This window comes from Atractosteus spatula, chromosome 4 (assembly GCF_055471065.1).
Source record: "Atractosteus spatula isolate fAtrSpa1 chromosome 4, fAtrSpa1.hap1, whole genome shotgun sequence".
Lineage (NCBI taxonomy): Eukaryota > Metazoa > Chordata > Actinopteri > Semionotiformes > Lepisosteidae > Atractosteus > Atractosteus spatula.
The window spans coordinates 35442756-35455988 of record NC_142709.1 but is presented as its reverse complement, the minus strand read 5'-3'; the positions used below and the strand labels follow the sequence as shown (position 1 = coordinate 35455988).

At 35.4% G+C, this 13233-nt stretch overlaps 1 protein-coding gene and 1 long non-coding RNA gene across 2 annotated transcripts in view; both read right to left on the bottom strand.

Moving 5' to 3' along the window:
- Positions 1-4366: 4366 nt before the first annotated feature.
- Positions 4367-6377, bottom strand: LOC148836301 (uncharacterized). Its single transcript, XR_016090932.1, has 2 exons — positions 6311-6377; positions 4367-4580 (listed from the first exon to the last, which is right to left on the bottom strand). It is a non-coding gene; the product is annotated as an uncharacterized LOC148836301 (long non-coding RNA).
- An 864-nt stretch (positions 6378-7241) lies between these two features.
- Positions 7242-13233, bottom strand: part of pde9aa (phosphodiesterase 9aa) — a 62110-nt gene continuing 56118 nt past the window's right edge. Inside the window, exons 14-17 of the mRNA XM_088914127.1 lie at positions 11529-11642; positions 10732-10836; positions 9799-9927; positions 7242-7418 (exon numbers count right to left, since the gene is read on the bottom strand). Of these exons, the coding sequence (XP_088770253.1) occupies positions 7242-7418; positions 9799-9927; positions 10732-10836; positions 11529-11642 (525 nt within the window). The remainder of the gene's footprint in view (positions 7419-9798; positions 9928-10731; positions 10837-11528; positions 11643-13233) is intronic.

Below are 13233 nucleotides of genomic sequence, written 5' to 3'. Positions count from 1 at the left end.
AATGTGTTTAGTGCTGAGCAACTTATCAAGTCAACTGATTTGGTCTAGGAGATGACTACTCAATTTTGGAGCCTTGTATTGGAATTTAAAAGAGGAATTACTCCTAACAGTGCAATAAATGTACTAGTGTACATGGGGTTATTGATGTCAGATACCAAACCATACATAAATGTGTACATGTACATGTGTAAAAACCATACATGTTCATAAATGTGAACAGGAGTTTTGTGAATCTTATTCTGAAATCCACAGAGAGTCAGTGAAAGGAAGCTAAAAAAGGTGAGATCATGCATTTTAGTTTTAAAAGCCAAAAAGAATCGTCTCTTAGACGGTAATGTTTTAAAAAAGTCCGAGCTCTTTATTTTTACAGTGATAAAAAGGGGGTTTTGAGTAGGATTAATTGAAATTGGTGTAAAATGAAATTAACATTATAAAACACAACCTTGCAGGCAAATTTAAAAAGATGAAGCACCCTATTTGTCTGGGAATGTGGAATGTGATCATGTGGATTCTCTGTAGCAGTGTGTAGGTCCAGAGCTGTGTTAGGCTGATCCTAGAGAGAAACCAGTGGTTCTGGGAGTAACTACAGGAGTGTGACAACTTTCCAAGGAGCATGAGGCTCAGGTAGCACCCTGACATTTCAGGTTAACATGCAAACTTTAAAGAATACTCAAATGGAAACAGGTAAAGGTGCACAGCCTCTCTGAATCAAACCTCAGCCGTGGAAGGAACCTAGTTATAAAAGCTCCAAGCCTGTGAAGACCTGTTCTGGGAGAAAGCACCACTGTGAAGCAGGGTTGTAGTGGGCTAACAGAGCTGAGAGTATCAGGGGCAGAAATTATTAGCATTAGCATTGTATCCATAATACAGAATAATCCTAGCAGCAAGCTGGTTCACTTATAGTGAAATCATCAGCTACTGCAGGTCATGTTATTAATGATCTTCATAGAAGTAGCTTTACATCAGATATGACTGGTGGATTTTTTATGTTTGCCTGTAAACCCTTGAGGCTATCTGAATTGACACATTAGCCAGGTCTGCTGTTGCTAAAGTAAAGTGTACGAGAAAGCCACCAGCAAGCATGACTTTTGAGCGTCATTTATATAAGAATTCTTTCCTATACCACAGTGAGAATAAAGCCTTGTTTATAACCCAAAAGTGCTCATGAATCAGGGGACACACCACATGCTGGGCTATTCCCACTGCTTTGAACAGGATGGGTCACTCATATGCAGTGTAATACACTCTTATATTTTGGTAGGGTGATGTATCTCTAACTCGTGTGCAAATAATTTCATCATGAAACCACAGGGGAGTTCAGGTTCATTAAAATGAAATATAAAGCTTCTTCTGAGATGTTGGGGTTTGCAAAATGGCTTGCAACGTATGGTCTAGTTCATTTGACTCTTCACAGGTGATTAAAGTACTGCTAATATTTCATTAATAGCACTTGAATTAACATTTCAAAAGCAAGCACATTATGAAATTAAAAGGACCTGTGTGAAGAAGAGGTCAGAGTAGGGTGCTGTCTCAGTGTGTGAGATATAACGAAAAGAAAACTGAAGAACACTTAAATTCTGGAGCCTTCTGTACACCTATTCACCTGTGGGCCACTATAATGCCAAAACATTTATTTTTTTTGCTTTTTCACATGAAATTAACCTTTAAGTTTCATTTGATGAAGATGCCTTTTCTGACAAAAATTGTTTTCGGAAAATCACCACTTTGACACATATTTAAAATTACAATGATTTAAAGCTTGTTGGCGTGTCCAGTATTAATTTAATAATAACATTGGCCAGAACCTCTGGCTCTGCTTAACCCTTTATTTGTAGATTCAGACACTGGCCAACCAATGTTTTTAAAAAGTACTGACAACAGATATGTACAGTCCATGCATACATGTTTCATGTGTTTCTAAAAGAAAATTCATAAATATGAATAAAAATTAAATATGACCAGGTATTATTCATTGGATGATTAGGTAAATAACCCTTTGTATTCTCTATTGAGTCACAATTGCCCTGTCTGGAGGCTAAAGGTCTAAACAATAATTGAGTGATGGAAGGAGAGATGGAGAGTCCTTATACCCATGGCCTTCTGTGACCAAAGGTTCAGGTCCTGGTATCATTCCAGTAACAACTGCCTTCCGAAAACACTTAAACATTTGTGTAAATGCTCATTTACTGTATCTCTTGCAAAAAATGCCTAGCTATCTACGTTTGGGGAAACCGGAAGGACACTAGGAGTTAGGGCTGTTAGGTCTGTGAAGATTAAAGATTTCTCCAAGCCTATAGTTTCTCACCTTTCTTCACCCCTCTCCACTTTGCACCACCTGAGTAGCCTCTCTGCCCCTCCTGCCTCCTTCCCTCTCCCAGCTTTTGTTCTTCTGTGCTATTTAATCTTTGCTTATTGCCCTGTCTTTCTCACACCTGCAGAAGGCTCCACAGCCGAAACGTTGTGTTTTCTCTCTTCTCTTTTCAGCATGGAATAAACCTATTACTTTTTCCATTTGTGCCTTCCTGCCAGTGCTTCCTGGATAGGCTCCAGATGGCTATGAACCTGAATTGGATAAGCAATTATTGAAAGTGATTTGATGATGATATACATATTGAACTATATAGTAACATATAGTAACTGATCCTTACTAATCCTTTCAGGTTCCTAAGGAAGTCAGTGATGCTCCCACAAGACATTTTATTTCATTAGTCCTTTGCTTAATCTACAACATCAGAGATGGCGTCTACTTCAATTACAGTTCTTACATGCACCACTTACATGAGGATTAGGTAGCATCCCATTACATAATATGTTGAAATCATACATCTCTGTATTGTAAATGCATTACATTAGGCAAGCTCTTATGCTTTGACTTGTACCAAGTTATATGTAACAAGTTAAAATACATAGTAACTTCAGTAAACAAATTTGTACTGAACTGAACTTTGGATCATTTCCAAACCAGAACAAGACAATCAAAAAGCAGGGAATTTATTTGAAAACGTTTTAATTATAGACAGAAGGACTAGGAATGCGCTAGTAGCAGTGTTGAGATATACAAAGCTTACCTATGCTGTATTGCAATGTAAAGGTTTGTAAGCATTTTAAGGTCTTGAAATAAAATATAGTATAAACAATCCTGAAATGTGACGTGTTAACATTTTGACATAAAGGAAAATTTTAGGCAGAAATTCCGGAAGTGGTCAAATTGAAATCTCACACGTCCACTTTCTTACACGTAAATATTTGTATCCTTTGCATGCATCTCTCCCTGCTTTCATCTATCCTCCCTCCAACCCCATCTTGACCCTTCCAACAAACTTCCTGGTTCATTCAACGGGGGATTTGTCAGCTTTGGCTCTAAGATCAAGGCTGACATTTCCTCAGTCAGGTGTGTTAACTCCAAATATTAACATTTAAAACATTATTGCTTTAAATCCTGTCATCTCATTGTATTAATCAGAATTTGACTGAACTACTGAGACACTACCTGAAGTAAAACAGGCTTTTTTGGTTTTATTTCACATCACATTTGTTCAATGACCAAATCACAGAAAATGAATGAGAAAATTCTAAAGGAATTCAAAGAACTAGATCACAGATGTTGAATGATTTCCAGTAGTGTTTCCTTCCACTACTCTCTTAAAATACACAAAAATTCAGTTTCTGACAGTATTTTAGCAAATTGCTCTTCAAATTAAATGGGGGGACATTTCTAAGCATGTGGTGAAAATGAAAAGCTGTGATCAAAGTTCCAGGTCCTGGTATTCACAGACATTCCAGTAACTGCTGAATTAGAAACTTCAACATTCACAGCCATCGATTACAAATCCAAAACCCAGTGTTCAGTGACAACCATCAGTTACTATATTTTCCACCATATCCCCTAGGTTGCTGTTTCATCCTTTGAGATTGTCATCATTTTATTTTATGCTCAAATACATTTTAGATGCACATTTTTCACATAAATATGAACAATGTGTTCTTGAAATATATTGATTTCTCAATCTGTTCTTAAATGCATTTAATCACTTTCAAATATATTTCCATATTTCTTCCAATATTGTAATATGTTTAAAAATAAACTAAAATATTCTTAACCAGACAATAGACAGCATAGTACATTAAAATTTTTAGTCAGATTGTTCCAGAATGGGTTTCGTTTGATGTATTAAAATTAAAAGTAATCCCTTGGAAATTATTTTATATAGACATTTGTACATGCAAGGCGATTTTCTTGCCCACATTTTGACACTTTCTTAAAAACAACTATTTTTGAAGTATTCAAACTAAGTTTGAAGTATTTAATTACCTAAAAGGCCTGTAAAAAGCTGTTAGATGAATGTTTAGAAATGAACAACCTGATGCAATTAAAGCAAATTATTTATTTGGAACAAACAGAGACTATAAAACTGTACAAATGTATGTAAAAAAAGAATTAAACTAAACAATTATGTTAAGAAGTAGCTCTGATTTGCTGTACATTGGTATATCCCCTGATGACAGTCTGGATCATCTACTGTAGCTGTTCTGCTTCCACAAATCTTTAACCAAGTAGCTGTTCACTTCTGAACTTTCACCTGTTGTAAAGAAAACAGATTTACTTACTAAACAGTTTCAGTTACTTCACTTTTTGTTTCCTTTGTTACATGTATGGAAATAATCTAAACAGGAATGAATTAACAAAAGCACAGTATAGCAGTATTTCTGTCAGTTTCTCTAAGCAATACAATATGTTTCTTGACATTACAGTTTTTATGATACTTAAAAGAAACCCTAACCACGCGGATTTACAATGTATTCTAAGAGAAAATATAAATAATTTGGGTTGTATTGTCACAATCTTGTGCTGCACTGGCTAAAATCACAGGTGCATCTGTCTTCCTCCAGAACAGATACAGGTCAAGACATCAACATATCAAGACATCAATCAAGGTCATGAATGCTGCAACGTATGTTGGTGACAAGTTCTGTTGTTTTATACATTGCATTAGAACCAGTGAAGGCAATGAAAAAATGAAAACAAATAGTTGTTATATTAAAGGACACAATAGCAGCACTGCAGAAAAAGCCATTGGTGTTTCACCAATCTGTTAGAGCACTCGGCTTCATATTGTATGCAATCATTCTGTTGAAAAGGTTCTGGAACCAGACTGCAAAACTGGACTACAAGATCCACTTGGGATATTTTTTCCAAGTCCTTTGGCGATCTGTTAATGCCAACAGGAGCAGAACAGTAACATCTTGAACCTGAAAGATCAGGGAGCTTTTTGAAACATTTGAGGATAAAGTGGTATAGTGAGAAAGAGCAGAAGAGAACAAGGAATTTCAAAGACACTGATTATTCCGCTCAAGAAAATGAAGGCCATCACTAAGAAGCTGAAAATGCACCACTCAGACAATACTCAGTCTGACTGCACTCACACCCTGAGCAGGACCACTTTGGATTTCATTCTGAAGCCAACAATGTATTTGAAAGGCATGCAAAGTTTTACAGTATGTTAGTTCAGGAATCAATGTTAATAGATTAACAATATCCCAGTCACTACAGAAATCGTGCCTTCATGGATGAGTTAGAAAGGAAGAAGCTATTGTTGAAATTAAACATTTTAGTTTGAATACAAAGTGTTACATCTGGCCAACACAGAACCTCATTCAGCATCTTCCCTACTGTCAAGAATGGTGGTGGCAGCATTATGGTATGGTGTTGCATTCATCAGCAGGGACTGGGAAATTTTTCAGGATTAAGGAGAAAATGGATGTGTCCTAGAAAACAGTCTGCTTGAGTCAGCAAAGAATTCAAAAGTCTGTGAAAGGTTCATATTTCAGCTGGACAATGACCTGTAGCACAAAGTCAAATAGAATTCATTCAACAAGAAGATAGTGAATGTCCTTGTCAAACTCCTGACTTGAATCTTATAGAAAGATTACAGAAAGACTTGAAGATTGTAGTGTATCAAGAACTCCAAGAAACTTTTTAAAATGGCCATTCACAGGAAACATGGGCAGAAATTACACCCTCTTACTGTGCAAAGCTATCAAAGGTGCTTCCACCAAGTACTGATATCGAAAGCTGAATACTTATGCAATGAGTACATTTCAGTTTGTATACTGTTAGACCGTTTTGCTACCACAGCATTGAATAAAATGTTTTGTTTGGAAAATCCTTACATACTGTACATAATTTATAGTTCAACAAAATCTGCCATTTGTGGTAGGGAGTGGATTTCCCCTACAAATCATTATATATAAATTATTATCTATAATTATATGTGATAAATTAAATGTATTAACCTTTACATTTACTAACCTTGAGCACTCTTCTCTCACTTCTTCTTCCCCCCAAGCGTTAAGCTCTCACTTTTCTTTTTTTGTACCTGAAATTAAGTATGAAAAGCAGCAGAATATGACTGCAATTAGCATGGTTTCTGAAGAAGTCTCCCTCAGTGGCATGGTGGGTAAAATTGTTGCAGTCTGGAACCAATTTCCTAGCCTTGTGCTTGAATCAGTGAATGTAAATATGCCATGCTAATGGCAGCATGCATTTGTTTTGCTAATACAGCTGAATCAACATTTTACTTAACCTTATACGATTTCAGCCCTGGTTGCAGCTGAAATCTCAGCCTAAGAGATCTGATCTCCAGACTATTATTATACATTATACATTATACATACTGTAAGTAATTCATTCTTATGGTAAATTCAGACAGGATGGTGAATCTTATCTAAACTACATTCTCCAGAAAACTATGGAAAATTAATAGCTATAAACAATTTAAAAGCCAGGATGAAGTGGCTTCTGGATTTCCACATTGGCTTATGGGGACATCCTTTGGCGTGCATTGGGTGAAAGAGCTGTGTGAATGCAAGAATACCTTGGTTTATCAGTGGACTTGAATTTGTAAAATGTAGAGCTTGTGATGAAAGTGTTGGCAGGCAGTGTAACCTCTTTTTTTAAGTGAGGGAATAAACAAGTCCCATTGGGAGATAGCTTTTATTTTTGTGGGTATTTTATTGAAAATTTGAAAAGACCCTAGCAGCAACTACCCTGACATGAGGTTACTCATCCGTGGTGCTTCTAATTTTCATTCTACCTGAACTCTTAATAACTTAATTGATTTTGTTATTGATTTAATGTGTTTGTACTACAATGGTTTCCTAATATTTATTCAAGAGTTTGTTATAAAACCAGCAGAGCTGTGACTCCCCAGAACCAGGAGAGAGTCCAATATAATTATTTTTTATTTCCTTTGAACAAATTGAAAACTTATAACACTCTTTCTTGTCAGTGTGAGACCAGATGTTGGGTGAAGGGGGCTTGCCTCATTCATGGCATCATCAATCTGTTTGAGCTCCTCATAGCGATCACGAGATTCCCTAAGGGGCTGAACCATCACCTCTTCAATCTGGGGAAACAACTGTAGGGATGAAGACAGTACTCTTAGTAGGGCCTGCACTCCAGGTTCACATCTTATTTCATTAGAAAAACAGCTACTAAGATAATTGAAAAGACAGCTTAGATTAATAAACTACTATCAACAAAAGGAGAAAGAAAAAACACAGAGGACTGTGGTTTCCTGTTTAGAAAACATTGTATTGAAGTCACTACCAAATGACTACTTTCATGAAATACACAACATACATACAGCAAGGTATTGCACATAGACAGAAAAATGCACAAGGTAAATATTAAATAAGTGTATTGAACCAAGGAAAGAGATATACAAGTGATAGCAACAAGAGAGTACAGGGAAAGCAATATTAGAAGCTTGGTTACTTTATTACAAATAAGAAAAAACTAAAAATGCCATGTTAAAATTATACAATAAGTAAATCAGACTTCACTAGAGATATTGTACTCGGCTTGTGTCATCACACTACGTGAAAAATATTATTGTACCAGGGGAGTGTAAATATTGGATTAAGGTAACTACATTTTTTAGCCAGGAAAGAGCAGATCATGTGGGGCCTTGATTCTCACATTCAAAATCTTGAAAAGCATTCACCAGAGGGCACCTTCAAGACCAGCAGCAATACGGGGAATTGGGATACAAGTGGAAATTAATATTTGGAAATTTTAAGACAGCAGACACTTCTTTAAACAAAGGGTTGTTGGAGTCTGGAACCATTTTCCTAGCCTTGTGCTTGAAAATTACAGTGTAGAATCCAATAAGAAACAGCATGATTGGTCACATGTAGCCTCATTCATGTAAACATTCTTATAATCTTATGTTTAGCTTCAGGATGGTATTAATATCTCATTCGGATTGATATATAGTAGGAATCAATGGGTTTCAAAGGATTCTAAAGAATGATCTCTTTACAACTTTTTTTAATGATGAAAGAATTTCCAGGTAAAATGTATACAAAATCATTTTCGAGTTTCATATTTCATTTTAACATTATGTTTTTCTATTTAACTATTTACATTATGCCAGCATAGATGGAGGTTATATATGGAAATATAATTAGAAAAAACACAACAAAAATGTAACACTCCAACCAAAAAGGTTGACTCATCTACTTTCATAGATTAAAATCAGGTCTCAATGGGGCAAGAAACCCAATCCAGGCTTGCCAGTATTTGCTAAAGCTTTCTGCCTGCAACCTAAGAGAAAAAGCAATTTTTTCCATTATATAAATCTTCACAATACTGATCCATTATTTAGAAGCTGGGGGTTCTTTAGTAAACCATTTTGTTGTGATTGGTTTCTTACAGATAGCTTCTGTAAAATAATTCCTAGTATATATCCTTTACTTCTGAGGAATCAAAAGTTAAGTTACCCAAATGTATAACAGAGAACTCATATGCCTAGGTTTGCTATATTATTAAGGGCTAAATGTAAAGATTTAGCCCTTAATGTATACATTGTTGTATTACTGAGCATAACCAAAATATGTGTAAATGAATTGCCACTTGCTCTCCACATACCCACTGTGAACTGCTTCCTTTTTCTTTTGCTTGAATTTTAGGGCTGATAAAAAAATGAGTTAGTATTTCCAACAAAAGTTTCTCCAAATTTGTGAACTGGAACTTTGTTGAAAATTGCATGTTTTTTTCATGTTTTGCAGAAATGTTCTATAATTTTCTTTTCCCCGTTTTATTTTAACATTCTTTTTCATATATTCAATGTTTTATATGCTTTTGATATTATTTTCTTCTGGTTACTTTTCTGGTAAGCAGCTATGAAATCGTCCAGCAGTTTTTTGCCTTGCTGAGGTATCTGCTATAAGCCTTTTTTTCCCAGGTTATATTGTTGTGATAAATCTTCAAAGTTTTTCAGATGATTCTGTTTTGTCATGGTATATATTGCTGTAATCACTCTCATAGTCCTAAAACATGTATCAGATCTTCCAGAGGAGAATCTGAATCATAAGATACCTACATTAATATTTTAACATCTTTCTCCAAGTTATAGTTTTTTTTTATTTTAAACCAAATATTAATTGGAATTGTTACCCAGGGTATAGCCATTTTATACACAGTCTCTGCCAATGACCTATCCTCCAGAACCATCTGTACTGGAAATTCATCTGTGATCAAAGATCTCCTTCCATTTTGCACTATAATTTTGATCGCACTAACAGATTAGAAATCTAAGATGAGCTGCTTGGTAATATGATTTTGAATTTGACAAGGATAAACCACCTTTCCCCTTGGTTAATTTGAGCATTTTAAGAATAAATTGTTAAGAGTAGAGTTTTAACTTGTAAAAGTACTAGAATGGATTAGACCGCAATTGACTCCCATAAACACATAATTTATTTTCAGAGGAGATGCAAAACTAGCACCTTTACCTTCATCACTGTCTCAAACATGGGGATGAGGACAAACTTGATGAAGCCAATCTGAGCAGTAGGTTTGGTCACCTTGTCTCTATCCATGAAAGGGGCAACTGGAAGGCCTTCTAACTTCTCTCTGTCACTCTAAAAAAGGTTAAAGCTACAGTTATATTCCCTGTAATGGATTCAGTGTAAGAATACACCAACTGTCACTTGCAGCACCAATATCCTGGAAACGAGGCTTTCCCCACCTTAATCTGCGATCTTCACTGTTCATTGAAGCGACAACAGCCATCTTGAAATATCCAGTTCAGTTTGGACTGGAGGCACACTTACAAGTACAACACTTGATGCCTTGATGACATTATTAACCTCCTAACACCAACTTTGGCAAATGTTTATCTATTCTAAAATATTCTTTAGTTATATAAATATATTCATATGACATTCATTACAATTACTCAATTACTGCATCTCAATTAGTTTACAAGATTTTCAGGCATTTTAAAAATGTTTGTTTAGCTTCAACTATTTATCACTTTCTGCAATCACACTTTTCCTTGCTTCTGTATATACAGTAGATCAGGGATGAGCAATTCTAGACCTACAAAAACATGTTATCTAAAATATTTCAGTTAAGTAATTAATACCAGGGGACACTGCAGCTTTAATAGTGGATTTCTCTGCAGTGGATAGAGTAAGTATTGTAATATATCAGGGTAATTAGTCTGTGCAGACTAGTGCAGTAAAAATGTAGGGACCAGAACTAAACTAAACTGTAGTAAAATACTATGGCAAATTCACGAAGATAAACGTTCATGAGCGTTTCGACTTGTTTTTTGCTTAAAAATACTTGCAGTGTTATTGGAGTGGCTTCTTTAATGTACAGTATCAGAAAAGTTAGGGTGTTCCTGCCTCAAGGGAGTTTACAAATGAGTAAAATCTTGCCTGCATGAAGTACTCCTCTAGCAGGCAGTCCACCCAGGGCTCAGCTACTTCCATTGGGCGGACCTCATTGGAAATGTCACAGCACTTGATCAGCACCATCTTCAGCTAAGACAAGAGACAAAATATCCGTAAGCTCTCACTTTCTTTTTGAAATGAAATATATAAAGCAACAGGATATGATTGCAGTTGGCATGGTTTCTGAACATATATCCCTTGGTGACATACACACTACCATAGGTAGTGTGTAATACCTACTGACTCTGAGTCTATATCAGTAACAGTGGGGCAACAATCCAGCAGGCTTTACGGGTGTATTTTGTTGTAATTCAACAAAATAAGACATTACTGGAAGGGGGTGAATACCTTTACAAGGTGCTGTACTTCTGCCCCCCAGTGTTTTAAATCAAAACATATTGAAGAATATAGGTGTTGTATTAATCTAGACTAGGAGTGGTCAGACTTTGCACCTAAATTCAATGACATAGCAAGTCTTTCCTCCAACATATCCTTAATTATCAGAGATTTAAGAGATTTTTTAAAAGTGTTTAAAAGATAAATTCATTGCTTCGGATAGTGCAATGTCCTGTAATGGGTGCTAGGGTTCAATACCCCTTGGCAAGACTGACCACTTTCCTTGACACAGTTTAAGCAGCAAGGTGTAGGATTTGGAAATATATTTTCTTGTTCTTCTAAAAGGCATTTTATTAATATTTAATTATGTTGTCATAAAATGCTATTAGAACCTAGTCTGAGTTTTGTTTTGTTTCTCCATTAGAGGACAAAGAGAGGCCACTCACACAAGTCACATGCTCTTCATTAGTAAAGTCAAAGTTGTCCACTTTCTGCTTGAAAGAATCCAGTATCTCCCCATGGCGGGCCATGTCTGTGGCTAAAATTAAAGTTATTGTTCCCTGTAACAAAACAAATCAATAAGTAAACTACCAAAAAACCTTACTAAATACTAAATTTATTGAGAAACCAACTTCTGTAGGCTTCAATATTGCAATTGCTAAAATAAAGAGTATGGTAAATAAGAGAAAACAGAATACTAAGCAAGATGCATTGGAAAAAATGTAGGTCTGTTAATATTAATCAACTTATTAAATGATACATTGCAACTAAGGAAAACTCAAATAATAGATCTGATTACGGCAGAGCATGTGTATGACTATCCTAATAATAACATGAATAAGATTAACAGCCATTTAAAGGTCAGAAAAATGTCTTTAGAATATTAGGAGAAATAGGGGACAGTGTATCTCACTTGTGTATGCAGCATTAGGGCTGAAGAGCAATAACCTGCTAAAGCACCATATCCTCTAATCTGGGCACAGTGGAAAGAGTACCACATGGAGCCTCACTACTCGTGGCCAGATTATGATGAAGGGAGATCAGCCATCTTTCCAGCAGGAACTATTCAGAGTAGCTAATCCGCTCAACCAACGTGTCTTTGGAAGGTGGGAAGGGACTGCAGCACCCTGAGAAATGGGTGCAAACATAGGGCACAAACACACAAGTGCCACACAGAGGTGCACAAAGCTGGAATTGAACCCAAAACCCCAGGCCTCAGAGGCAGTAGTACTCCATCACCAAGCTGCCTTTCACAGCATCTGATAAAGCACTAATATTAGTCACATGGAGGTATAAACCTATTATGTGCAATTCAGCAATTGTAAAATAGGGCTTAGTTTAATTATTTAATATTGAGAATAGTCAAAGTTATACATTATTCTTAAAGAAAAGGATTTTGATATACTGTTTAATTTGTATACCAAATTATATAGTATATCACATACTCAATTTATTGAATTGGTTGTTTACAGAGAGGCATTTAAAACACAACAAATGAGTAGTCAAGCTAACAGCATATGTTGTATTTTTAGAGCTTCTTGATATATTTATATTCAGTTTTATCTTTGACAGCATCCTGTAAGCACCTTACTGTATAATTATTCTACCACTCAACCATAAGTAAAATTAAAAGTCTTACTAAGTTTTTGCCATTGCATAATTGCCTCTGCTGTGATGCAGTGATCTACCAGCAAACTTATCTCAAAGTCCCCAATTTGCATTTTTCATTTATGATCATCAATTACCTTTTTCACCAAATAAAAAAAAATGCCTATTTTTATTCATTGGAGCACAGACTCAGCTGACCATATGTTGCTTTAAAAAATTAAGTACATTTAGAACCACCAATTATTTGGTGTGGGTTTTTTACAGTGTGATAACACAGAGTCACTATTAGAGATCATCTTTAAAATAAAGTGTATTTGATATGACACACTGCATTTAATGAGAAAAATGAGATAAAAAATAATGGTAAATTTGTGTTGTCATACAGGGCATTGTCTTATTTTTTTCATTATCAATGTCATTTTTAGAGGCAACTAAAAATAATTTTTAGTTTTCAATCTATAGGTTTATATTTAGTTTTCAATATCCATTCAATATCCAAACAGCTCTGTTTTTTTGCCCTCTGTTCATGTACTGCATTGTTTT